The sequence below is a fragment of the Durio zibethinus genome, chromosome 23, assembly GCF_047325235.1.
Source record: "Durio zibethinus cultivar Kanyao isolate XHJ-2024 chromosome 23, ASM4732523v1, whole genome shotgun sequence".
Taxonomy (NCBI): Eukaryota; Viridiplantae; Streptophyta; class Magnoliopsida; order Malvales; family Malvaceae; genus Durio; species Durio zibethinus.
This window is the reverse complement of record NC_143184.1, coordinates 8,650,972-8,677,144: the sequence shown is the minus strand read 5'-3', so window position 1 is coordinate 8,677,144 and position 26,173 is coordinate 8,650,972. Positions and strand designations below refer to the sequence as shown.

Genomic DNA, 26,173 nt, shown 5'->3' with positions numbered 1-26,173 from the left:
TAATATTATATTTTAATTTTTTTATAAAATTAAACTTTTATTATTTTTAATATCAAATAGTAAAAAATTATAAAAAAATAATTTTAAAATATAAAAATAAGAGTTTTAGATGTTAAATAAATAGGATTTAATTTTGAATATTTAAAAAAAATAGATAAAAAAAAGAGATAAAAAGAATATTATATATATATCAATAATAAAATTATTAATCCTATTAAACTAGTATTATACACATCCGAATTATGACCGATTATATCTTTCAAATGAAAATATACCTTTTATTGGGCATGAACACTTTGAACCATATAAACTTTTCTCTCTTTCCCTTTTTCTGTCTAGGATGCAATAGAAAAAAAAAAATTTTATAAAAAAGTCATAATTTGAAAATATAAATTTATAAATATTGAGATTAAAATTTTAAATTTATTAAATATTTCATCTTAAAAGTAATTAAATAAACTAACTATATTAATTCCGAATTAAAATAAAACTTGCAGCCAACTGTTAGCTAATTGAGGTTTAATTTGAGTTTTAATTGAAGAGAAGGTACTAAATTTTAACATAACAGTATAGATGTCCACAAAATCTTTGATTTAGTGGCAAAAAAAAAAAAAAATGGAAGCTTGAGGTTTTTATGATTAAATTTTATCATGTATAAATTTGATTTAATTTTATATTTAAATTTATCCAGATTCATTCATTGATTTTATTTATCTAATGTAATTAATTGATTTCTTATATGCATTATTTGAATAAAATTATAATTTATCTTGTGCTAGTAACTTTATAATATAAAGGTATAAATGTCAAATATCTTAAAATGCCATGTTAAAATGTCATGTATCATAATTCCAGTCATGCGTGCAAATTGATGAACATAAACAAAATTTAAAACTAAATATTTAATTATGGTTTTTTTAATTTAAAAACCAAAATAAAAATTTAATTTTAATTCGAATATTAAATAATGCAATTAGCCTTTCCATTAGAAGTCGGGAATGAGGAAGCAGATTCAAACTCAGCCAAGGGTATCGAAAACCTAGTCCGCACATGACTCCACAGTAGTACGAATGTCACCATCCGGGGTGTGTCCCAACAGGGGCCCATCGCCTTCCTGTGAGATGGAAAGTTTCCACTTTTAATCAAAAAAGTAGGCACAAAGTCATGGTCCATGTAACCTGCCACATCAGAATTTCAGTCGTTTCTTTCACGTAAATTATACCCATTGGTTGCATCTTTGTGTTTTATATAGCAGGGTCGGCCAAACTTTCCAAATCGGCTGAGCTACCTCTATTGATCACTTGCTTCACTAAACTATTAGTATTAAATAACCGACCTTTTTTTTTTTCTAAAAATGAAAAGATTATAAAATTAGAAATTCAGTACACACAAATAAAAAAGCACTTGATATTTACCTTGTTGTGACTGATTTTTAGATGGCTTACTCCAAGGTTATTAATATATCATTGAACAGCTTGTTGTTAAACTCGTTTATCTTGGATTCATTGATATTCTTTTTATAGTTAAGAAAATTTGTTCTATCAAAAACACAAAAACAAAGACAAAAGTTTAAAGGAATCAGTTTATAAGATATTTAAAGTAATAAAAGTAAGTTGAAATTGCTAATGCCACAGTTAAAAGAAGGTAAATGAATAGTAAAGCGCTGGAATGTGGGGTGGGGGGAAATTGGAACATGAAAAAAGACTCGCATTTTGTAAATACTTATGTGACATGATATTAAAATAATATAAAAAATATAAAATTAATATAATTTAAAATTTTAATAAATATTTTATGTAAATCTGGTAAAGATAAAAAATTATGTTATGTATTTATTGATGCGAATTATGATATGATATAAAAATTATATGAAAAAAATAAAAAATAATATGATTTAAAATTTTGATAAAAATTATATGTAAATTTAATAAAAATAAAAAATTATGTATCATATTTATTGATATGAATTATAAAGTAATAATTTTTGCATTTTATATATATTTAATATAAAATAAATATAAATAAATACACGTGTTATGTAGTCAGCATTAAAGGATGATATTCAGGTCACCTCCAAGCGCGACTGCACAAAGCTTGGTTGAAAATGGCTTCCATTATTTGGCCTCTCAGTCAAAAGTTAACAAGTGTGAATTAAATATCGCATAACCCCATCTCTAAGACAGACTTTAAAGTTTATAATATCATTATTGCCAAACATGCTAATTACCTTGTCGTCAGTGAGATGAGGAGTAAAATCCCACGATTATTCAATTGCACCCACCACCCCCCTCTCTCATTAACTTTTAGGCCTGTACACCTCTATATAAGCCACTCCCTTCTGATCATCTCTGCATAAACACAAAGCACTCTCTCTCTTCTTACCTCTTTAGTTTTTGGCCTGTTCCTTCCAAATTTCCTTTTAGTTCTAATTACATTTCCTAGGGATTCTTATGGCTACTGCAGAGGTATTGAATTTTTATTGAGTTCTTTTTTTGAGCTTGGTTTATCAATTCCTTTGTGTTCATTATCTGTTCTTTGCACCTAGTTTTATACCATTTGTCACCTGATCTTGTTTTATAGATGGAGGTAATTAGAAATCTGAATTTGAAGATCAAATCAAACGATCATGATCTTGACATTCGTTATCGAAATCCCTTTTCATGCTGAGCTTTCTTTTAGATTTTCATCTTTTAGAAACTTGATTTAACTTTTATATAATCTAAGAACTGAATATATGTTACAATCACTTGTCATAGTTATATATAGTAGTTAGGTTGATTAATAGACTAAAAATCTTAGCTAAACAAAATTTACATGTCAGTTTGTATCGAATTAACATTTCTGATCGTCTAATAACCAATATCTTTTTTCTTATTTGATGTGTTCTGTAGGTTGTATCAGTTCAAACTGCACTTCCTGAGGAGAAAACTGAAGAATCAATTACGGTTCAAGAAGCTAAAGAAGAAGAGGTAGTCGCTGTAGTTCCTGCAACAGAACCAGTTGCTGAAGAGCCAAAGGAAGCAGAGCCTGCAGCAGCATCTGAAGAACCCGTGGCTCCAGAACCCGAAGCCTCAGTTGAAGTTGAAGCAAAGGAGACGGTCGAAGAGGTCAAGGTTGTCACCGAGGAGCCAGAAGTTGAGAAAAAAGAAGAGGTGACTCCTAAGGAAACAGTACCAGAGCCAGAGGTCGAGGACAGCAAAGAGACCACTGAGGAAACTGTTGAAGAAACCAAAGAAACTACAGAGTCTAGTGAGGCAGCAGCAGATCAAGCAGAACCAGAAGCAGAAGCCCCAATTGAAGCACCCAAAGAGGAAGTTACTAAGGAAGAAGAAAAACCAGCTGAAGCTGAGGAGAAGGTTGAAACAGAAGCTCCAGCTGAGAAGACTGAGTAATAAGCTTGTGAGATGCGGATCAATGGAAGTCTGTCTAGTGGCTATTGTTTGCTAAGTTTGCATGTCAAGTCAATTAGTTTCTATGTATTTCAATAAGGATGTCGTAAGATGGATGAGGCCTGGGGCCAAGGAATGGAAATGACCCACCAATGATAACTTGCCAAGTGGCTTAATTAACATACATTGGCATATATGGCGGAGAGTTAGAGATGCTTCAAGTTGCATTGGGGGGATTTTTATGGTCATCTGTTCTCTGTTAAGGGATAGTTCTTGGTCTCAAGCAGGTTGCTTAAATTTATTAATTTGCTTGTGTGTTTGTTAGAAGTATGCATGTTGTCTTTATCGTAATAATAAATCACAGTCCTTTTGTTTTAACATTTGTCCTCTGTCCAATTTCTTCCAATTGCTGATTTTGATATATAAAAATATTTTCACATGATACATTGTTTCTAGCCTTAAGCACTTCAACTTTAGTATGAAATGTGGTCTCTGATCACATGATACAGTGTGTTTGCAGTTGGTGATGAATCTCGATCCTTCATATATAATAAAACCGGCTGGTTCAATGGTATGATTTGATCTCCTTCCTACTCTCCTTCACATTTCTGCCAACTCGAAGACTTCATGAGAATTTTAGAATGCATTTTCCCCCCTTTTCTTCTACTATGTTAAAAGAGACTTTTACATTTGCATGACATTGCAGGCAAATATATCTAAATAACCAAATTTACATTCATCAAATGATCCATCATTCATATATATATATATATATATATATATATATATATATACATACATACATACCAAGTGATTAATTTTTAATAAAAAACTCTAAAAGATGAAAGACGTAAATTGATTAACAATTTTTTCTTGATGGTCACATACCTTAGATTTTAGATAAAAAATAGTAGTTTTTATATAGCCAATATTAAATTATTAAGTTGCTGATCATCATATATCCAGTTTTTTAATTAACTTTAACCCAAACTGAGACAGGTGGTGTTAACTTTATCAAAGCAGCCATTTCTTCAATCACAGACAGTCCCATTTTCTGTCTCCATCACATGACATCAGGCTAACATTTTTAAGTTGTGTTCAAGACCATTTCTAAAGAATTGCAATAGTTCAAATACAGTAAGATGTCCAAACAGCCCATCTCACCGCCAGAGGTGATAAATAAGGATTTAAATTATTTTAAAATTTTTATGTCATTTTAAAAAAAATTTTATAAAAATATAATCATTTTAATATATTTTTCGAGTTGAGAATTTTTTTAAAATTCGAATTGTTTCAATTCAGTTGAAATTCAAATGTTTGATGTTGCTTTTGTCGAATCAAAATTCGACATTTCGAGATGTAGGATTCGGGTTCATATATCCATGCATTGATACAAGAATTAGTAATTTGTTTGCAACTCTTCGAGGCCCAGTAGGAGTGGGCCTAGCTTGTTTTGTACCAAAATTCTTACGATTTAACAATTGTGAAACATTTTGTACCACAAAGAAAAAAAATTGCGGAACATTCAGTACCCCTGGAAGTTCAAAATTATCAAGAACAAATATGTCGGGAATAAAGCTTCAGTGCAATGGATCGTAAATCAAATTAAACAAATGTATTCTGATGCCTAATATTCAATGCAACTGGTTTGCTCTATGCTCAAATTTCAATGGATCAACCATGAATAGATCATTGCAACATAAAATACTTGTTATAGAATAGAGCATATCTAGATATGAGGAACTACTTGGTATGATCTGGGGATGTTTCCTACATGTGTTTTCCTGATCTTCTTACTATATCTGTCATAAGCAAACAGGGCCCGATTCTCATATTCTGCCAACGTCTTTCCATTGGTCAGAATCAAGCAGTGAAAATTCAGGATCAATAGTTAACTCCTTGGTCCAAGACTCCTTTATGCTATAATCTTTCATTAACCATCCATCAACCTTGCTCTTCCCCCTCCTAGAAACCACAGAAAGGCAACCGCCTAAGGCTGAAAACCGGGTGTTTTCTGGTCCACCAATTCTGATATTTGGCAACGAAATCTGTCAGAACTCTTCTTGCATCAGGTTAAGGGAAACAATAATTTGTGATTCAGTAACCTTAGCTCGGCCTAACCAATGAACAGCTCCATTAGCCAAAACTTCACAAGATTGTATTCGAATTTGGAAGGGATTGTTTCCTTTTAACCCTCCAAAAAGATGAACCTAGAGTAAAAACCTCAATACTTTGTTTCAAATAGAATTCACAATTGCGCATCCTAGAATGATACTTAAACACATTCATGTTCCACTATTTTCACCACCTTGCGCTCTTTACCCGTTGGATGAAATCCAAACCCTGAAACCACCTTAAGCTCAGGTGTCAGAGGCCTAGGAGGCAACTCTGTCAACTCTCCTGTGAAAGATTATAGACACAAAATTTACTATACTCGCATAAATTAGCGACTTCCATGTAGGATAAGCACAAGAAACCATCGCAGTGTAGCACAAAAGTAAACTTACGATCATCTAGAGGCAGGTTGGTTTCTTTTACTAGGCTTTTATAGCTTCGGAGATCGTCATCGACATAGGTGAAATTAATTGTCGACGAGATAAAGTTGATCACCATTGGAACGAGCCGAGTGGAGGATAAGACTAAGGATGGCAATCCAACTTATACCCAATGGGTTCGATTCCACCTGTTCTTATAGAGTTGAATTTTTTGTTTTTAAAAATTGAATATTTTTAAAGGAAAGTTGAAATGTTGAATTTTATGTAAATTTGTCTCTCTTTATTCAGACATGATATATATATATATATATTAGTTTTTATTATAATTTAATTTTATATTTATATTTAAAAATAATATTTTATTAATTTCAGATTAAATTAATTATTAATTTAAACATATAAAATCAAATCAAATTCAAATATAAAAAAATATTTTAATATTGAATCAGATTTAAAATGAAAAAAATCATTCCGACTCCACCTGTTGTAAGGCATGGATTGTAATGAGATACAGGTAAGCATGTGCAAGTAAGGTAGACTCGGATAAGTCACCAAAGCATACCAGGTTTTGCATACTTGCTTACAGTTGAAGAGGGAGACGAGAGGGAGTCGTGACAGGACGTTGTGGGAGAGGGTTAGATCAGGGAGTTTTTCCATTTAGAAGATTTTCAAATCAAGTTTCGCGTGTTAACAATTTATATGAGAAAAATGTTATACACATGATCTTTAGGTTATCACTTCATTATGATATATTATTATATTATAAACATTGTATACAAATTTTACATGGAATTAATCTTATATTTGGAATTGAAAAAAATTAGAGAAAATGTCTGTTGGTTAAATTTCATCTATGGTGTCTAGTTTTTTTTTTTATTTTTTATTTCAGTTTTACTTTAGTCTTTGAATTGTTTCATTTAAATTTTTAATTTCTTAAATTTACTTAATAAGAAAGATGAAAAGAGCTGAAGATAAAAATTTATTTATCTAACTATTAGGTTTCACAATTACTTAACTTGTTATGTAATCATTAACATAGATGTTACATCAATTTTAACATAACAATATTGATAAAATGACAACCATGATACATTTTAAAAAATGATTTATATTAAACAATTTAAATATTAAAAAATCAAAATAAAAACATTAAAACTATAGATGAAATTCCTTTTTTTTTTTTTACAAGATTCATCAAAGTACAAGAAAATATTGAAAAAAAATTACAAATATTAAAGATAAAACCTCAATCATGAGAGAATACACCTCTAAAAAAAATCTAAAAATAAACATTCGAAGTAAACTTTAGGATACAAGTTGATTAAGAGAAATTAGGATTGCAAAATTCATCGTATCTATAAAAAGAAAATTTTTATACAAAATTATATGGTTGGTTGAGCTTAAATCTAGTAACTTGAAACACGACATGAATAAATAAATAAGAAAATAATATGATTTAAAGTTTTTAAAAAAATATAAATAAATTTAATAAAAATAATATTTTATATTTTATATTTTTATATTGACATAAATTATGATACATAATATTTATATAAAATATGATATAAATAAAATATTTTATATGATATAATAATACAAATTATCAAATTTAATTAAATTTTTAAAAATTAACCGTGCGATCGATATTCCTCTTATTGAAGTTGACCAGCTCATACAAACAAAAAAAAAAAAAAAGACATGTTAGGGGCATGTAAAAGCTTTTAATATTGCTTGTGTACATTCCACTCATTTGTACAAAAACTAAAAAAAAAAAAAAAAAACACAGACGTGCATATTTATTTATATTTGTATCACTATTTTTTAATGGGTTCTCTATTAATGGGTTGGGTTTAATAAAGGAGAAAAGACTCACTAGCCCAGAGTTATTTAATATTGGTATTAGGCATTATGCGTTTCAATGAATTTATTTCCTAGATTATAGTAACAATTCCACATTTCTTTTTATTTAACTTTTTTGGCCAGAATTTCTTTTTTATTTTATTTAATTAATCATATCAAAATTGTTTTTTATTTTTATATATAATACTTAAACATACATACATGGTAGGAGGGGTATTTTTGTTTCAGCTAGTATTTACTTATTTGAAGGGCAAAAGGGGGAAGAAAAAAAAAGCTATGAAAAAATAGGGAATTTGATAAGAGAAATGGTGTAGGTAATATAGCTTTCCTTTCTTTAATGAAAAATAGTCCAAACAAAAGGTTTATTTTTTTTTCCTTTTCCCATTTCCTCTCAATTCAGATTCAGAACATAAAATGTTATGTTTGGCTGCATTAAAATACTAAGCAAAGGCAAAAAATATCCATGCTTTTAAAAGTAATAGTTAAGATTTTATAGTTCAAAAGTACCATTAATTCCCTAATAAAGCTTGAACTAACTTATATTTGTCCCTTGTCGATTATATGCCTTCACCGAAGCCAAATAGCTAAATAAAAGGCAAGGCATATCACCTCTCCATCAATTGTTAATTTATTGTGTTAATTGTGGAAGAAATAGTGACATGGGAGGTTAAAAATATCATTATAATGAGTTTAGGGTTCATCATCTCAAAAGCTTAATAATATAAGTTCTATCTTTAAAATCTCGATTACAATGATACGTTGCTTCTTATATTATTAAGAATATATGTACTATATAGACGAGTGTCTAGCTTATTAGATCACATAACATTAAACTTTTTTTTTTTTTATATGCAACTTTCTTAACCTCATAACTAAACTCATGGATCTCAAGTTAGCTCTAAGGAAGCTTCTTAGCAATATAAGAAACTTTTTTGTTGGTGTTGAGTTCCAAATTAGGGATGTTCCTAAAAAAGCTAAGGAGAAGAAAATGATAATTAGAGGCAAAGGCAGAATGTGTTCCCTATAATTGCACTATAACACGCAAGTTAAAAAGATTAAGATTGAAAATAAAATAGAAAGGAGAGAAATGAAGTGGGATGAACTTACCTTAATAGTGCATGAATCTTCATATTTATAGGTAAGATGTGAGGGCCAATAAGAACAGTATCGAACTGACGTGACATTGAGTATGTTGGACTGACTTGACATGTCAGATCAATACAAATAATAAAAATACCCCTGATTGCCTATTAAAGGATTCAAATAAGGAAAAAAAATACCATTATGCCCTTTTAATTCCTAAATGCCCATAAACTGTGTCCCTTTACTAAACAATCTGAGTATCAGATAGATGAATGTATAATCGACGTCTTTTATGCGAGATGGATTAGCAGAAGAAAATAACTTGGAAGTTTAATTCATTAAAGTTGATGTTATAAGGGGATGATAGTCTTAGAGGATAGAAAGCCACGAGTCGTTGTTGGATTTTATGGCTACCTGATCTTATGTGTACTTTTTGAGTTGAGTGCATAGCCAGTTGAAAGGTTATTACGGTGATAATTGCTTGGAATAATTTGAGATTAGTGTTGGAGTTCGTCTGGCTATGGTGAAACCTGTATTTTATTTTAAAATTTTGGCTTTGAGCCTCTCTTTTAGACTTTGATGGTGAACTAGGCTTTCAATTTACTGAGCGAGTCACTTGATTCATTTGGTCCGAGCTGGAGTTCGTTTAGTTAAGCCATTCTAACAACAAATAATGAAGAAAGAGGTAGTTTGAGCGAGTAGATTTAAAGCTAAAAGATGAAAATATGTCTTTTCATCTTTGTTTCGATGCGTGACATGGTCATTGCAGTTTATCTGATTTACGATGCATCTATATAAAAGCCTTAAGGTTTCATTTTTCTATCTTACTACTTTTTCTACTTTAGATCTGACCTGAGTTTTTCGATCTCAAAAGCTTTCTTACCTTTAAAGTTTTTTCACAACTTTTCGATACATTTTTTTAACCATGGTTTCTAATATGAGTTCTGAGAATGATAAGAGTTATCAGGTAGAACCTATGGGAGGTCAGTGCTGGCAATAAGACAATGATTTAATCCCATCAATTATCAAAGGCTGTAATTATGAAAAAACATCTTACTGGTTCAATCCAATGTCTAAGGAAAAACAACAATGAAATGAAGAGAATGCTCAGGCAAAAGGAGAGTGAGTTCTGAGCAGGAAAGAGCTGTGTGCTCAAATTGACTTTAACCTACAAAATCAACCTTCTATCCCAATCTTTTAGGTCGATCCATCCTTTATGGTCAACCTTTCTTCATCCTTAATAATTTTTTCTTTTGGGGTTTGATCTTATCAACCTTCTTTTGCTTCTACTCTCCTTCTATCGATGCTTTCGTTGTCACTTTCATCTATCTTCAATTAATTTTAGTTGATATCTCATCCTCTAGTGAGAGGTTTCTATCTTATCTTTCTTTCTCTAGGATTGAGTTACTCTTATCCATTACTGTACCTTAGAATCTTGCTCTTAATCAAGAGTCAGAGTCTTCTGATGATAAAGATTCTGACAAGAAGGGTTTTGAGAAAGATCAAGAGAAAGAGAGTACCTCAGTCAGGGAAAGTGACAACGGGAAAAAGAGCCTATAGTGCAAGATGAACTCATTGAAGTTTTTTTATATACTTTTTGTGACCTCGGTATGATCTTTAAGGATATAATGAGTGAACTAAAAGGTAAGGTAAATCTTGAAGATTGGCTTGACATGTGTTCAGCTCACCACGTCCATGCTCTGGGTATAACTTTTTTTTCCTAAAGAAGGGTATAATATAATAATGTCAAATTCCTCAGATCAGGTCACTAATAGACTAGAGCCACATTGATTTTATGTGTATTGGGATTTTTTCATGGTCGATTTGAGGTTTTCACTTCATCCCTTATTCATTTTTATTTTTGATTCTTACAATTTGACTATCACTTAGCTTACTTCTAACTGCATCTAGTACATATTAACCTTTATCATTTTTTGTCAACACTTAAATATTTTTCTTTCTTTTTCTCTATTTAAGGAGTTCTTTTCTCTAAAAAAAATCTCAATGATAGTAGGTGGTATTATATAACAGCTTGGTCAAATAAAAAGCTCATTGTCGATTGTCTGAGCTCAATAAAAAAATTAAAAATTGCTCTTCTTTTAACTTGAAAAGCAAAAGGTAATTAAAAATGGTAAGCATGGGGTTGATGTTGCTTCTGAGGTTAAGGCTTGAGAAATAATGAGTACACCTAGTTCTTTTATAGACGCATTGATGGCTTTTTCTATTTTAGACTATTAAATCGAGATAAAATTTTAGAATATAACCATAAGGAGAAGTCATCATTGATGGCCATGAGCTGACCTCCCTAAAAGTAATAAATAAGATGAAGTATTAGAGTAGGTTTGAAGTAACTACGTAAGATTTTATTTTAACTTAATTTTTATCTAACTGTAAAGTCAATTTTATAAAGATGGCCAGTGATGAAGACTTTGACTTTAGGCTATATCAATATGCTCCCAGGCCCAAAAAAAATAAAAAAAAATTAGCTTAGGGCCCTATTTTGGAAGGAAGGACAAGGTGATCACCACTTCACTACACCACTCTTCCACATGTCAAAAAACTAAAGCCAGGGCAGGCCAGGACCTATCATCGACCTCGCACTAACACCACTTTCTCCTGCTAAAAGGCTATGTGAGACAGCTTCTTCTCTACCCTGGAGAACGTTGAAGCTAGGGTTTTTAGGCCTAACTCAGAGAAAAATTTCACCAATTTTGAATACACTCATGTCGATAACCCCATCATGAACCTGATCGTGGTAAGTAGATTCAGTAAAGTTACAGTCTCCCTTTTGATAAGTACTGGCTGTTACTTTTACTTAATTTTATTAGTGTTTTTATTTAGTTTAAGTTTGAGGTCATTTTGTGTAGTTTAGCAAAAGTTTTTCTCTTAGCTTTTAAAAAATGTTAGTGAAATCCTTCACTACGTCTACATCGTGATGGTTCACTTATTGAAGGTTGAGAAATATATGGTTGCCTTAGCCAAAAAATGTAAGAAAAGTTTGAAGTTGCTCAGTAATATTTGATCTAGTTTCAACATGTTCAACAAGAAGGAAGCTGAGCATAAAAGAAAAATTGATGAGTTGACAGTAAAGCTAGAGGTTGTATTGATTGATAATGCCTTAACTGACTTGATGAAGAAGCAGGTCGAACTTAAACTCAATGGTGGTTAGGCTGAGTTAACTAAGATTAGGTCTAAGCTTGAGGCTAGAGAGAAGGGAGAAGACATGAAAAAAAAGATCATGAAGGAGTTCAAGGCTTCCAATGAGTGCCACCAAATGAAGGTAGAGTTATTTAATAAGAATATTTTTAGTGCCTTTCAATTAGCTAAAAATAAGGTACAATTTGAATTCTCTATTTTGAACCTCGACCTCTTTGATATTGACATCAATAATATCATATCGAGAACTCATCTAAATCAACCTAAAAAAGATGAAAAAGATGAAAAAAAAAGGATGAAGATGAGGTGGATGAGGCCTTGAAGGCCAACGGGAGACAACTTTGAAGCTTGAAGATGAAGTGTTAGATGTTGAGAAGTGTGAAATTATTACTGCTGCCCTTACTATTGCTTTTAGTAAGAAGGGTGCTACACCTACCATTGCTATTGACGTTGTTAAAGAATAATTCTTTTGACTCTTTGTTTTTAATTTTTTATAATTTTTTGTTAATGTATGAGGTCAACTTTTTGTAATGACCTCAGATAGGGTAATTGTCCTTATGTAATTAAGAGAAATGAAATAGAAAATATTTTTTGTTTTGTCTAAGTTTCAATTTGGTTCTATTATGATATTTTCTTCATTTACACAAGTTTGAGGATCGTTAACTGAACTAAGGATTTACATAATCATTTGGATCAAATTAACCTGAGAATCCAACTAAGTTTTAGGTCAGATTTCTTTAAATCACTTAGACATAAGCTCACTGAATGATTTAACTCATATGTTTAAGTACAAAATAAAATACAAGTGTAAGCTTAGTTTAGATCGAGCTAATGATAATAGACCTTTAAGTTATCTATGTTCTATGTCTTTGGGATGACGTTGCCATTCAGATCTTATAATTTGTAGGTCACATCATGGACAATCTCTTTAACAATATATGATATTTCTCATGTCGGGGCTAATTTGCCACTTTGGTAATCTATTTCTAAAGCTTCAACTTTCTTAAGTACTAGGTTGCCTTTCTTGATATGCTAATACTGAACCCTTTTATTATAATAATTGGTCACCTTTTGCTGCTAAACTACTATTTGTGTTAGGGCTATGTCTTTTTATTTTTCGACGAGGTCGAGGTAAGCCCTAAATGTTTTTTCATTTTTTCTTTTAATGCTAGGTCAACTCTTAACTCGATAGGTCAATCTTAATTGGTACTACAGTTTCTATTTCAAATGCCAGATGGAATGAGATTTCACTAATGGGCACCTTTGTGATTGTCTTTAGGGCCATAACACTTATGGTAGCTTGTTGGCCTATTTTTCTTTTGCCTTGTCAAGCCTCTTCTTTAGAGATTCTAATATTGTCTAATTCGTAGCTTCGACCTACCCGTTGGACTGAGGGTGGGTCATCGACGTAAACTTGAGGTTGATGTGAAGATTTGAACACCATTCCTTGAACTTCAAGTTTTTGAATTGTTTGCCATTGTTTATTATTATAGACTAAGGTAATCTAAATCTACAGACTATGTTTTTCACATGAACTTCTCGACTTGGGCTTTCATGGTGGTAACTAAGGCTTCAGCTTTTAACTATTTTGTGAAGTAATCTACTGCTACTTATATAAATCTTCTTTGACCTGTGGTCGAGGTATATGGTCCAAGGACATCCATTCTCTATTGCATGAAGGGTCATGGGTTGATAATAAGAGTAAGCTCGATTAAGGGGAAATATTGTACATAAGCAAATTTTTGGTACTTGTCACATTTCTTCACTAGTTCGATTACATCCTTCTTGATGGTAGGCCAATAATAACCCTGCCTAAGAACTTTATAGGCCAACGGCCAAGGTCTGAAGTGACTTTCACATATTCCTTCATAGATTTCTCGCAAGACATAGTTCACATCTTCTTCATTAATACACCTTAAGTAGGGTAGGCTAAAAAATCTTTTATATAATTCCCCTTCAATCATTGTGTATCGAGGGACTTTTCTCACCAATACCTTAGCACAGATCTTTTCTTTACATAGTACTCTCATGGTCAAGTATGCCTTGATTGGCGTCATCTAGGTTTTTCGCTCTGTGATTTATCCTATGAGCTTGTCCTTAGTGTTTTGGTGCGTTAGCTCTTCTACCAGAACTTGGTTTAGCCTTCTATTATTATTATTATTCCTAAAGTCAACTTTGACAAAGAGTCTATTATTGAATTCTCTGACCTCGATATCTTTTTCACTTTGGCTTTCTTGAAGTCAGCTTTTAAGGCCAATGCTTTGTCGAGATACTTTTATATCTCATCTTCCCAAGCTCCAAACTCTTTATTTATCTGACTGATCGCTAATTGGGAGTCGTTATACACGATTATGCATTGGACATTCAACTTGATTATCAACCTTAGACCAGTTATCAATATCTCATATTCACTTCATTGTCGGATGCTCTGAACCTGAATCTCAAGGTGTATGGATATTGTAGCTTTTTCGGGTTGATTAGACTGAGGTCGGTTCCTTCGCCGTGGCTTATGGCCGATCTATCAATATAGAGCTTCTAATCATTTTTATTCAAGGTTCTTTTTTTTTCCTCAAGTTATCTTTTCGAATGTATCGAGGTGAGCTCTACGAAAAAATTTATTCCTGGACCTTTATATTTATAGGTAAGTTATAGAGAATAATAAGAACAATACCGAACTAACGTGACACTAAATATGTCAAATTAATTTAACATATCAAATCAACATAAATAATAAAAAATACTTCTAATTATCTATTAAATGCTTTAAAAAGATAAGAAAACCATTATGACTTTTGACTCCCAAAAGCCTCTAACATTTATGGAAGACAAAAAGAAGCAAATAAGCTTAAACTTTCATATACTAATTGTTGCAGTGAATGATTCATGTCATATTTTTAACTAATGGCTTTAGTAAAAGGTTTCTTTAAACAAAAACTAAACCTAATTAAGATAATCTAATATGCAAGGACAAATGATTTAGACATGTTTATTTAATTTTTATAAATAAATTAAATTTATAAATTATTTTATAAATAAAAGGGTAAAAGTAAAAACTAAATATAATAATTTATTAAATAAATTAAATAAAAAATTATTTAGGAAAACTCTTTTTCATTAAAAAATTTTTGATAACATAAAAATTAACATATTTTTATACCATAAATAAAAATATATGTTAACCATATAATAGAATATAAATATTTTAAAAAATACTTATAAATTAAACTTTCAAATATGTTTGTTTTATGTAATTTGTAAATAATCAATTTTCATAATTAATAAAATGTGATTATATTAATATTAATACATATATTAAAATATATAAAAATAAAAATTATTTAAACAATAAAACTTGTTTTAATATAATATAATTTAAAATTTTATTTTAAAATTAATTCAATAAAAAATTATCATTATTAAAAAAATATCTGGCAAAGCGAGGGCATTAATCCAGTAGTGTTAACAGATAGGCGATGGGATGCTTCGTAATGGGAAGTTTCAGGTTAATCAGAGCTTTCTAGTGGTCCTGCAAATATACTACTGCGAAATACAAATGACCTTTGAAAATTTGCAGCAGCTGGTCTGGTGACCAAAGCTTTTGGTACTTTGGTGCCAATATGCTTTCATATTCTATTATTTTCACAGCCTAGCCACTCTTCTCTTTTGCTTTCAGATTTTGTTCAAACTAATATCATTAAGCAATTGCTGCAATTAATGGGTGTTTTTAAGTATGAACGTATACAGTTTGGCTATCGTGGCTCGTCGTCTTCCTGTTCTTTTCGCTGAATGTGGGATGTGCAATTGTTTTGTTCAAAATTCCACAGCATATTCTAGTTCTTTCAAAAATAATGCAGTCTTTTGGCAGATCCAATGATTAAGAAATAGAAAGATAACCTTTATTCAGCCCTATTTATTCGAAAATGAACAGTCAGAATTGCACTACTTATCCTAAAAGCTTAATTGCATCTACCATTTTAAGTTTTTTCTTTTTTAATTTAATAATTGAAGCTACCATGATTTAAACTCTATTATTGTAACTAAGAGTTCAATATTTTACAACATATTATAAGATTGTTGACATCTGCCATCCTAAGTTGAAAATGATGTTAATATGCATTTTAGCTTGTAAGGGCCTTGGATTTCATGAACTAATTTTACTAATCTAATAATCTTTTTCATATTTGAGCAATAAATTATTTATAACCTAACGAAGATTAAGAGGTCAACCAATGAAATGTGGTCTGGGCTTGAGCATGCTTGCATTGGTTAGGACTGATGTCAGATATAGTCATGGAAAAGCGTCAAAGAGATTGTATGGTGCAATTTGTGTTGTTTTCATTCATTAGTGGAAAACAGAATGCAGAAAAGATTTATACATTACAGAAAGACTGGAAAAAGTGTAGCTGCTGCAGCCTGCAAGGGATGGGGCAAGATAATGGAAAATAGTTAAAAATATGTAAAATGGTAATCATTGTCACTTTCAAACATTTCAACGGGGAGAGCTCGATTCAGGGAAACCCTCTGCACGTGCCACTAGAGGACACATCATAGGCCCCTCGTGACTTGACTTTAGGGCATTTTATTCAACTTTGGATCAGTGGAAAAAGCATCCCCAGAGGGTTTTTCTCTTTTTCCAAGCCTTTTTTTTATGTGCAAGATTAAGTGGTCTAACTACCAGTCCTATGCTCTTCTAAGATTGAATAATTCCTCATTTCATAAACTTGAGCCTAATTTGAGAAAAAAATGTAGAACAAAGTTATTAGCTTGTTGCAACTTTTTGTTGATTATCTTAATCCACAATTATGATTCAAGCGAGTCAGGAGCTAAACAAACTCTGTTCACATGCATATAAACCAGTTTTACGGTTTGAAATAGATTCACATATCATTTAACATTACCTGTATATTGCCAGGCATCAGAATTTTAAATCATCCGTACGTGGTGGTTGAGTTTTTTTTAACTTTGTCTTGATACGCAATTGTCAAATCTGTTTTTCCTTTGTTTGGTTACCTTATCCTCTTATTGGTGGCCTAGAAGGATGAATTGTTATCTAACTTTTACAGGAAAAGAGGAAATCACCTAATTCCAGAAGCGGATTAGTGCAAAAGAAATGCAGTTTGTAATGAAGAAATTCATCATCTAAATTTCCCAAATTTGAATTGTGTGTAACATTCATAAAATCACAATGAGATGTATAAGGTAAGAAACAAATCTGTATTCAGGAAGTACAAACAAATATTGAAAAGCATCACCTTTTATCCATTTTTTCATTGCTGCAATTTTCACAAATCAGGAGGGAGGGGTTTTAATCCAATTGAAACTGCCTGCATGAACAACTGTTTGAAACCAATTAGGTATTCCCTGAAATACAAGATCTCTAAATTTCCCTTTCTTTGGATCATAGGAGACTAAAACTCTGTTCTTATACTCCAACAAGATTTCACCATTCTCTAGCAAGCAAAGAACTCGAACAACCTTTCCATTTGAAGCATTCTTCCATATGTTCAAAGGTCTGTCTCGGTCCAAATTTTGTTTCAAACATTTTGGCATGTAAGCTCCAATGCTGAATTCTTTGATCCAAGACTCCTTCACATTATAATCCTTCATAACCCATATCGCCAATTTCCCATAATTTCCATAAACAGCTGCAGCAAGACAACCTTTCAAAACAGACAGATGAAAATTACATCTGTTTAGACCACCACAATCAGGTTTTGGGACTTCTTGGAATCGTTCATATGCCAAGTCAAACGACATAATCCGGCGAGCAGGGTCAGATCTGCGTGGCTGACTTACCCAATGAAGTCTTCCGCTGACTAAAGCCTCTGAAGGCCGCCTTACAAACTGGCATGATGCTTTTCCTAGACTCCTCCAGGCAGAGCTTCCCAGAGTGAATATTTGAACATTTGATTGCCGATAAATGATTCTTCGGGCACGACTGTAGCGACTACTAGAATTCCTATAGTAAACTATTTTAACTACCTTGTATTCCTTTGTTTTTGGATGGAATCCAAATCCAAACACTACCTCCTGATCTGTATATTGTCTAGATTTTGGCAGCTCAATATAGTCCATGGTAAAAGGATTGTAAACAAAAATTGGATCGTTGTATAATGAATTAGATAAGCACAATAAACCATTGCATGATCCTACTACATCAAATTCAGACATGGTAGCCTGGAAAGGTACATATAACCTTTTTACCTTCTCTTTTTCTTCGTTGTGAGCAGATAAATCTACAAAATAGAGCTGGTTTCGGATGGGAAAATCACAGTGAAGGATGAGGCACGGGTTGCCCTCAGCTTTGCAGGAAAGAAGCATATCAGAAAGAAGAGGGTCTTGAGCTAAGGCACGCCATCCTCTGCATACACACTTGAATTGAACCAAAGATGTGATCGGAAGTCTTGAAAGTATGTCAACGATGATTTCGTGTGGTTGGCTTTCCATCCCAGTAGTTTGTTGTTGATCATCTTCGGGCTGGGTTTTCCTTCTTTTAGCATGTCTCTCACCATCCAAACCCATGGCTAGTTAGTGATTTAGAAAACAGATGGATTACAAATAGTATGTGTGGTGATCAAAAAGGAAGTTGGGGATAAACATGATAGACTTTGATCAGATCAAACTAATATTATAAAAAAGGAAAAGAAAATAAAAGAAGAGACGGAAAGCACAAGAAATTGTATAGTGCTTGTATAGAAACCATCATTGAATAAACTCGCTGGTAGAAAAGTTCAATTTTTCCTTTGATAACCGGGACAAAGCTAAAAAGAATTGATAGACATATGTAACAATCTGCACCGTTCAATTAAGCATATAAATGATCAAATGTGAGTGCAGAAAAGCAAATTTTATGAATCAATTCCATGTCATTGCAAGGATGGCCCTCCGGAGAGTGACTTCCCAACATTAAGTGTTGAATATTGAAAGAGCAAAAAATTTGATAAAATAAATAAAATAATAGTAATAAACAATTTTTTTTTTCAAAAAGTAAATGTCTCTATTTAAAAAAAAAATCGATAGTTGAAAAAAAATTATAAATATTAAGATTTAAATTTCATATATGATAGATATTACTTTATTATTGTATCAACCAATTAAATTTTAAATTTATGTGACTCTATTTATATGCTTAATGCTCTCCTATCCCTAATTATATATCTCCAAAAATACAAAATAATAGTCACTCAAACAAATTCAAGATAAAAAATTAAAGATATAAACAAAAAAAAAAGCATGATTCTGTTTTACTAGTAAAATATAAAACCTAAAAATCTAATTAAACAAAAAAAAAAAAAACCTGGAAACTTCCACTAACTTACTGCTTGATTTGTATATTTATTGTAAAGTCTAGTAAGCGAAACTGAAAGTACTAAATCAATTAAATGTTAGATCACAGAGTTTAAAAGATCGTTATTGGAAATTAACTCCCAAGAAAATTACAATAAGCATGGTAAAAGTGATTTAAGTGAGTTCAATTACAGTTTCACCTTGCATCAGCGAGTAAAATATTATAATAAAGTACCGTTATTATGTGAATCAAACATTTTTTCGGAAATACAAAATAAATCATGAAATTTACTTCCCAACTATACTATTTCTACAAAAGCAATTAAAGTTATTACCAAATAAGTGACAGCCATGAACTTGGCCGTCAATGTCAAGTCATGATTATGTGACTTGCTTCATGCCCAATACGGCGTGACTGGTTCAATGCTATTTTTATTGTTTTTAAAATCTCCCTAGCATTCAATTTTTTTTTATTCTTATTTTGATAAATACCAAAAATTCAAATTCAAGTGAAATTCTAAAGTTTAAAAAGACAATTGCAACACTTTTTCCAACAAATTATTTCTAAACTAAAGGGTTCAACGTGTTCAGTGAAATTTCAGCAGTAAATACTACTGTGTCAGGGAGTTGGGCTTGTATGTTACCAAAGTCATCTAATTATTTCTTTCGATTATTTGCTTCAGAGATCAAAGCCAAAATTGACCAATTTCGCTATATGGCTAACTTTAGCCCATGTATTATCCAGAAGTTTCTTTGAAAATTGGTAAAAAAAAAAAAATTCAGGGTCACATAAAGATATTACTATGCGCTTGTACAGTTTTTACGCATCATTTTCTTGCTCATCAACTTGTCGGTTCTGCGTTGCACAGGACAAAAAAAAAATGCCATTGTTGGGCATTTAAATGCAAATAAAGTACAATATATATTTCGTGTGCAACCAATTTCAAAGAATATTTAAACTCGGAAAAAAGTGTGGGAAGGGTTTTTTTTTTATGTAAATAAAACATTGATTCAGGATTTAAAAAAATCAAGGACTAGAGGGAGTTATCTGGACAAAAACCAAGCTTAGTAATCCAAGAAACCCAATTACTATTCATAACATTAATAAAAGCTTAAACAACACTACTACTGCTACTATTTTTGCTGCAGCTTGTAAAGCTAAGCTGGTACATAGTAACCCAAACAGCAATCAGGAACCAATGTTTTGCCATTGGCAAGAGAAAGGAGGATATGATTGTTGCATCACCATCAATTTTTTTGTTTTATTGTAAATTTTAAATTATTCATATTCTCCTAAGAGAATCTTCCATGGCTTGGAAGAGTCTATAATGATGCTTATATCCCAGAAAGAAATTTAGGTTGTAAATAAATTTACAATATGGATAGAAAGCAGTAATGGAATAACTCAGTTTGATGAAGCCAAATCAAGTTTAGCAATCAAAGTGGGCCAATTGACATAGAGAAGATGCATTTTGCTTCCGCTTACATGTTTAAAAAGGTAACATTCACTAATTACAGAAACCAACAAGATTGGTAGTGTGAAACCATTTAGTCATTCCTTGAAATTTAAGATCCTTGCACGTTCAACATCATATAGCTCCTAAAAAACCAGTGGTATGCATTCATTCTCCAATAAGGTCCCACCACTATATGGCAGGCTAATAGGGCACTGGTCTTCTTTAGGCTTTGAGTCTAGGAGTAGAAATTTTGATGGCTTCATCAATTACTCATTAATTCAGAAAGTTCCAATTAAAAACTATAACGAGGGGCATCAGAAAAAAGTTTGAGCTAAGCATGAGCATTAGAATCTAAAATGCATGATTCAAAAGCGTCTACGTAGTTCCTAGAAATAGAGATTCCAAGAAAACTCATAAGTTAAACAGTCATTTAAAAAGGCAGTACAGATTATCAGAAAACAAAAGTTCAGTTTCAACGAAGAGAAAACCCACAGAAAACAACAGTTTCTTTGTTATTTTAGTACTTAGATATATACTAATCAGGCTGCCAACATGAACAATCATTTTAAACCAGTTTGGCGCTTCTTCAAACGTAAGATCCTCAATTGTTTCATGTACTGGATCACAGAGAGCAAGGGCTTTGCTTTTACGTTATAGTAAATGTCATGACGTCTAGATCTGAAGATCTATCGTTAGACATTGAACTTAAAAAAATTATCACTAATTTTTTTTATCTAAGTGTGATTGGTCATCTAAAGAATCTATTCATATAGGGAACACCTAAGTTTAAAGGTCCCTAAAAGAATAAGTTCGGGTTACTAATCAGAACAGAGTTTAGAAGTTCGGTTACGTGTGAGGAAGGTTATAGCACCCTTACAACACCCATCAAAAGATGATACCAATTTAATTTTATGTTATCCAATAAGCCTTAAAAATTTACCATGTAATTAGTTATTGAAAATTATTCTCAATTGACTATAATATTTTTAGCAGAAAATTGAGAAATCCCCTCACCTTAAGAGTATGCAAGAAAACTACTGTTTCACTTGTAGAGGCTCCATCGTCGGATTATTTAACATTAAAAAAAATTCAAGAAAATACAAAGAAAAGAAAAAAAATGATTACTTTTGTGCAGGAAAAATTGATACTTTCAACTTTTTCTCAAAAATATATTTTTTTAAACTTTAATTTCGAGAAAAATTAATATTTTTAACTTTTCCTTAAAAATCCATTTTTGAAAACTTATTTTTAAGGAAAATTGATACTTTCAACTTTTCCCTAAAAATATTTTTTTTTGAAAGCTCATTTTCAAGAAAAATTGATATTTTTTCCAAAAATATTTTTTAGAGAGCTTATTTTCAAGGAAAATTGATACTTTCAACTTTTTCTCAAAAATATTTTTAGAAAAAACCTATTTTCAAGAAAAATTGATACTTTTAATTTTTTCTCAAAAATATTTTTTTATTTTATATTTTTATATATTTTTAAACTTTATTCATGTAAAAATACTTTTAAAAATATATAAAAACACAAAAAAAATACGAAAAACAATTCGACTGGAGAGTTGGCGTGGCTCGGCTCTAGATGTAGAAAAGCTGGAATGACTCAAAAAGTGATTGCACTACATCAACTACCTTTGGTGCTTCCACCATCAGTTGTGGCTTCATCGTTGTGAACTCCATAGCCATTGCTTTTTCGACTCCTCCGTTCTGGCCTCCTGCAACTAAAGGAGTGGATGAGGGAAGAGAAAACAACATCTGTTCCTCCAAGCAAATGTGCCATATCAAACTTAGGATTCTTCTCAAAGCGCCTATTTATCGACTTTGTTAAGATAAGTATCATCTGACCGTAAATAAGCTCCAATTGTCCTTTTAATGATTCAAAGGGCTCTTCTGTGCAACTACTGTTGATCCCTTACTACCTCCTCCTCCGTTCGAGTTGGATATCTTAACCCTCTTTATCCCTATTGTTGATATGTAGAACTTCATCATATTCCATCACTTCCTTCCACTTTCTCCCCACTTCCATCTAAGCAAACAAGATCCATTCAATCATTGCTGAACACTAGCATTGAAATCCTGGCACTGGTAGTGTATTGTACTAACAGGTGAAAAAAAAGTCACGAGCTGATTCCCATAATTTCAGATTCCTGAGATGTGTTAGCCCCGCTGAAAAGTCTCCATCCCATGCATTCGATAGGAGAAGAACAAGAAGCCAAAAAGCAGATTCAAGAACCAAGAAGGTAATTCTAACGAAAAGAAAAGGCAATACGATCCTAAAAACCAACATCACCAACAATAACGTCCGGCTTAATAATTGTCCATGCAACGTCGCGACCCTTTTTCATGGAAGACCTATTTGCTAATTTCTGTCACAAACTGCTCATTACCTGATTTCTCAAATTTAAATAGGCTCTCAGCTTTATGCATAGCAGTTCTAAACAGCTGGTTACTGAACACATCTAAGGAGCCAGTGATCATGATCCGAGCATTATTTTTAGCTTGCACAATTGAGGCCAATAAAATGACAGATACAGTAAGCAATGGAGGCCCCAACAATTTGGATTTCGAGTTAGCAAAAAAAGCTAAAAAAAATGCAGAAAACAACTTTAAAACCAGGCCATTAGCCATATTTACTGAATGTGCGATCCCTTTAAAAAGTATTGGTGCCTCGATTTTGGTTTTTCCAAAAGCAACATCAGATCATTCTCACATCAGCTGGAATTTTGCTTCCCACACTGACTTCTACTATGTCTCTTGGAACTAGCTTAAGTGCAAGAAATATTGAAAAACAACCATTACGCAGCACAGTTGCAATATCAGCTTGGTAGGCACATAGCTCCTCAAGAGCCTTTTCAGCATTTGTTTTCGTAATCACTCTTGAGAATCAATGAGACCTATTATCGAGTCTACCCTAAAGAAATCCAAAACCAAATCCAACTTTTGCAAAAATGTTTGATGTAGTTAAAAGTTCAGCACTAGCAAAAAATTAATTGAGACCTTTCGTCGAGTCTGCTCTAAGAAAATCCAGAACCTCTGAAACAGATCTGGTGTAAGCATTCTCCATTGAGAATAGATGAAAATAAACTTTGCTATTTTTTGTTGGTTGATTTTCCTTTTCTTTTTTTTCATGGAGGATTCATGGATGCATTCATTGATTTCAAGGATATTATGAAACAAAATGGCCTGCTGTTTCTGCCAATCTTTGGGTGACCACTACATCAAGATTCAAGCCTAAATTTGCTAACTGCCAAAGCTTCATCAACATTTCATTTCAACTACTAAATCATCAATTAACCAAGTAGATAAGAGGGAGATCCACCCTTAATTTGCTCTATCTATAATCAAGTTACTTGAATGCAGTGCCAAAGCACTCAACGCATTAGTAGCTACTTTTCGCATCACCCAATATGTGCTCGCAAGTTAGAGTTTCATAACTGGCTCATAGGTACGAGCTAATACAGCCTAGTAGGAGTGAAGGTCAGGGTCAAAGAAAGGAAGGTTTCCCACCAAAGAGAGGCCTTGAGGGCCTAGTGGCGATAGGGGCTTCCCCTTTTGTTTTGCTTCTATTTTTTCTCCCCCCCCCCCCCCCCATTTTCGTAGCTTTGTTGCTGTTTATAAGACCAGATCAGAAGAATTTTTTATCAGATCAAAGTCCTCATTCAACTGGGTTATCCAAAACTTAAGACTCATCCTACCTCATATTAAAACCTATAGGAACTTTACAACCTTCAATTTAGGACTAAAGATATAATTTTTTTTATTTTTTATCACTAAATCTTGTTAAACTAATGATAAATCTAATAAAACAGATAAATCAACTAAAAAAAATCAAAGAAAAATAAAAAAATAAAATTAAAAGTCAATTGGGCCTGCTAGTTGGATCCTAAACCATGTCTAATAGGCCTAAACCCAAACCCTATTGGATCTGACCCAATGGACTTGGGTCCGGACTAAACAGGGTGTCTACACCTGCCCCTCTTTGCACATTTTCTGTGAAACAGGAATTGTGCAAAGACGTAGACACCCATCAAGACTCAATTTGATATTTTTTTTGTTTTTATTTTTTTGTTTTTTTTTGTTTTGTTTTGTTTTATTTTTTTTGTTTGTTAAAATTTTGATCAAAGCTCTTTTAAGTAGAGGCTTAACAACTTTAAGAAACAAATGACTTCTCTAATCAGAGGCTCAATGACTTTTGAAAAATAAATGGCTCCTCTAATCAGAAGCTCAACGACTTTAGAAAAATAAACGACTCCTCTAATCAGAAGCTCAACGACTTTGAAAAATAAATTGCTCCTCTAATCAGAGGCTCAACGACTTTGAAAATGAATAAAGCTCCTCTAATCACAGGCTCAACGACTTTGAGAAACAAATGGCTCCTCTAATCAGAGGCTTAATGACTTTTAAAAAATAAATGGCTCCTCTAATCAGAGGCTCAACAACTTTGAAATTAGAGGCTCAACAACTTTGAAAAATAAATTGCTCCTCTAATCAGAAGCTCAATGACTTTAGAAAAATAAATGGCTCTTCTAATCAGAGGTACCACAACTTTGAAAAGCAAATTGCTCCTCTCAACAGAGGCAACGAAACTTTGGAAAAATAAATTACTCATTGACAATCATGTCTAAAGGAATTATGGATCGTGATTGAAGGAATTTTGTAATGGAAACTCAAAGATTCACAATTTGAGTTCAACATTCAGAGGTTCAGATTTGCAAGAACCTTTCAACTTCGTAAGAATTTACTGAAATTTGATTCTCAAAATTTCAGTTTCATTCAAATTTGCAAGATCTCAAGATTTGTATTTGCAACTTCCAAGACTCTTATTAAAGATCCTCATTTGAATTTTACAGATTCACATCCAAAAGTTCAAGGCTTTTCAAAGGTTCACATTTGGCAAACTTGGAATTCATATCCAAAAATCTAAAGCTTTTCATTTGAATTTTGGAGATTCACATCCAAAAATTCAAAGCTTCTCAATTGAGTTCAAAGGTTCACATGCAATAAAACTTAGAGTTTCGCATCTAAGTTCAAAGGTTCTCATTTAAAACATTAGAAATTCATATCCAAAAAATTAAAGCTTTGTATTATGAAGATTCACATCCAAAAGTTTAAAACTTTTCATTTGTTCGAAGATTCACATTCGACGAACTTTAGGGTTTCACTCCTAAAAGATTCTCATTTTGAAACTCAAATATTCTCATTTGAGTTCTCAAAAATTCTCGTCAAAATATTCACAATTTCTTTTTCAAGTGACTCAAAAATTTACGTGAATGAATGTTATGACCAAATATGCAAATATCTTCTTAATGATGCAAATGCGGCAACCTATATTCTCATAGTGCCATGCATGTCCAAACAAAGTTTAATTCATCAAATTATGTGCATGTACTATTTAAGCGACGATGCCACCATGATGCATGTAATGCGAATGTCAATAATGTCAT

The 26,173-nt window shown here is 31.9% G+C and overlaps 1 protein-coding gene and 1 pseudogene across 2 annotated transcripts; one reads left to right on the top strand and one right to left on the bottom strand.

Annotated features, from left to right (window-relative positions):
* The first annotated feature begins 2,352 nt into the window (after positions 1–2,352).
* On the top strand, positions 2,353–3,767 carry LOC111313523 (uncharacterized). Its single transcript, XM_022914209.2, has 2 exons — positions 2,353–2,465; positions 2,892–3,767. The coding sequence occupies exons 1-2, from the start codon at positions 2,451–2,453 to the stop codon at positions 3,390–3,392; spliced, it is 516 nt and encodes a 171-aa protein (XP_022769944.1). The 5' UTR covers positions 2,353–2,450; the 3' UTR covers positions 3,393–3,767.
* A 13,332-nt stretch (positions 3,768–17,099) lies between these two features.
* Positions 17,100–18,695, bottom strand: LOC111314529 (F-box protein At3g07870 pseudogene; annotated as a pseudogene). Its single transcript, XR_016332716.1, has one exon. The product of XR_016332716.1 is annotated as an F-box protein At3g07870 pseudogene (transcript).
* Positions 18,696–26,173: the final 7,478 nt, after the last annotated feature.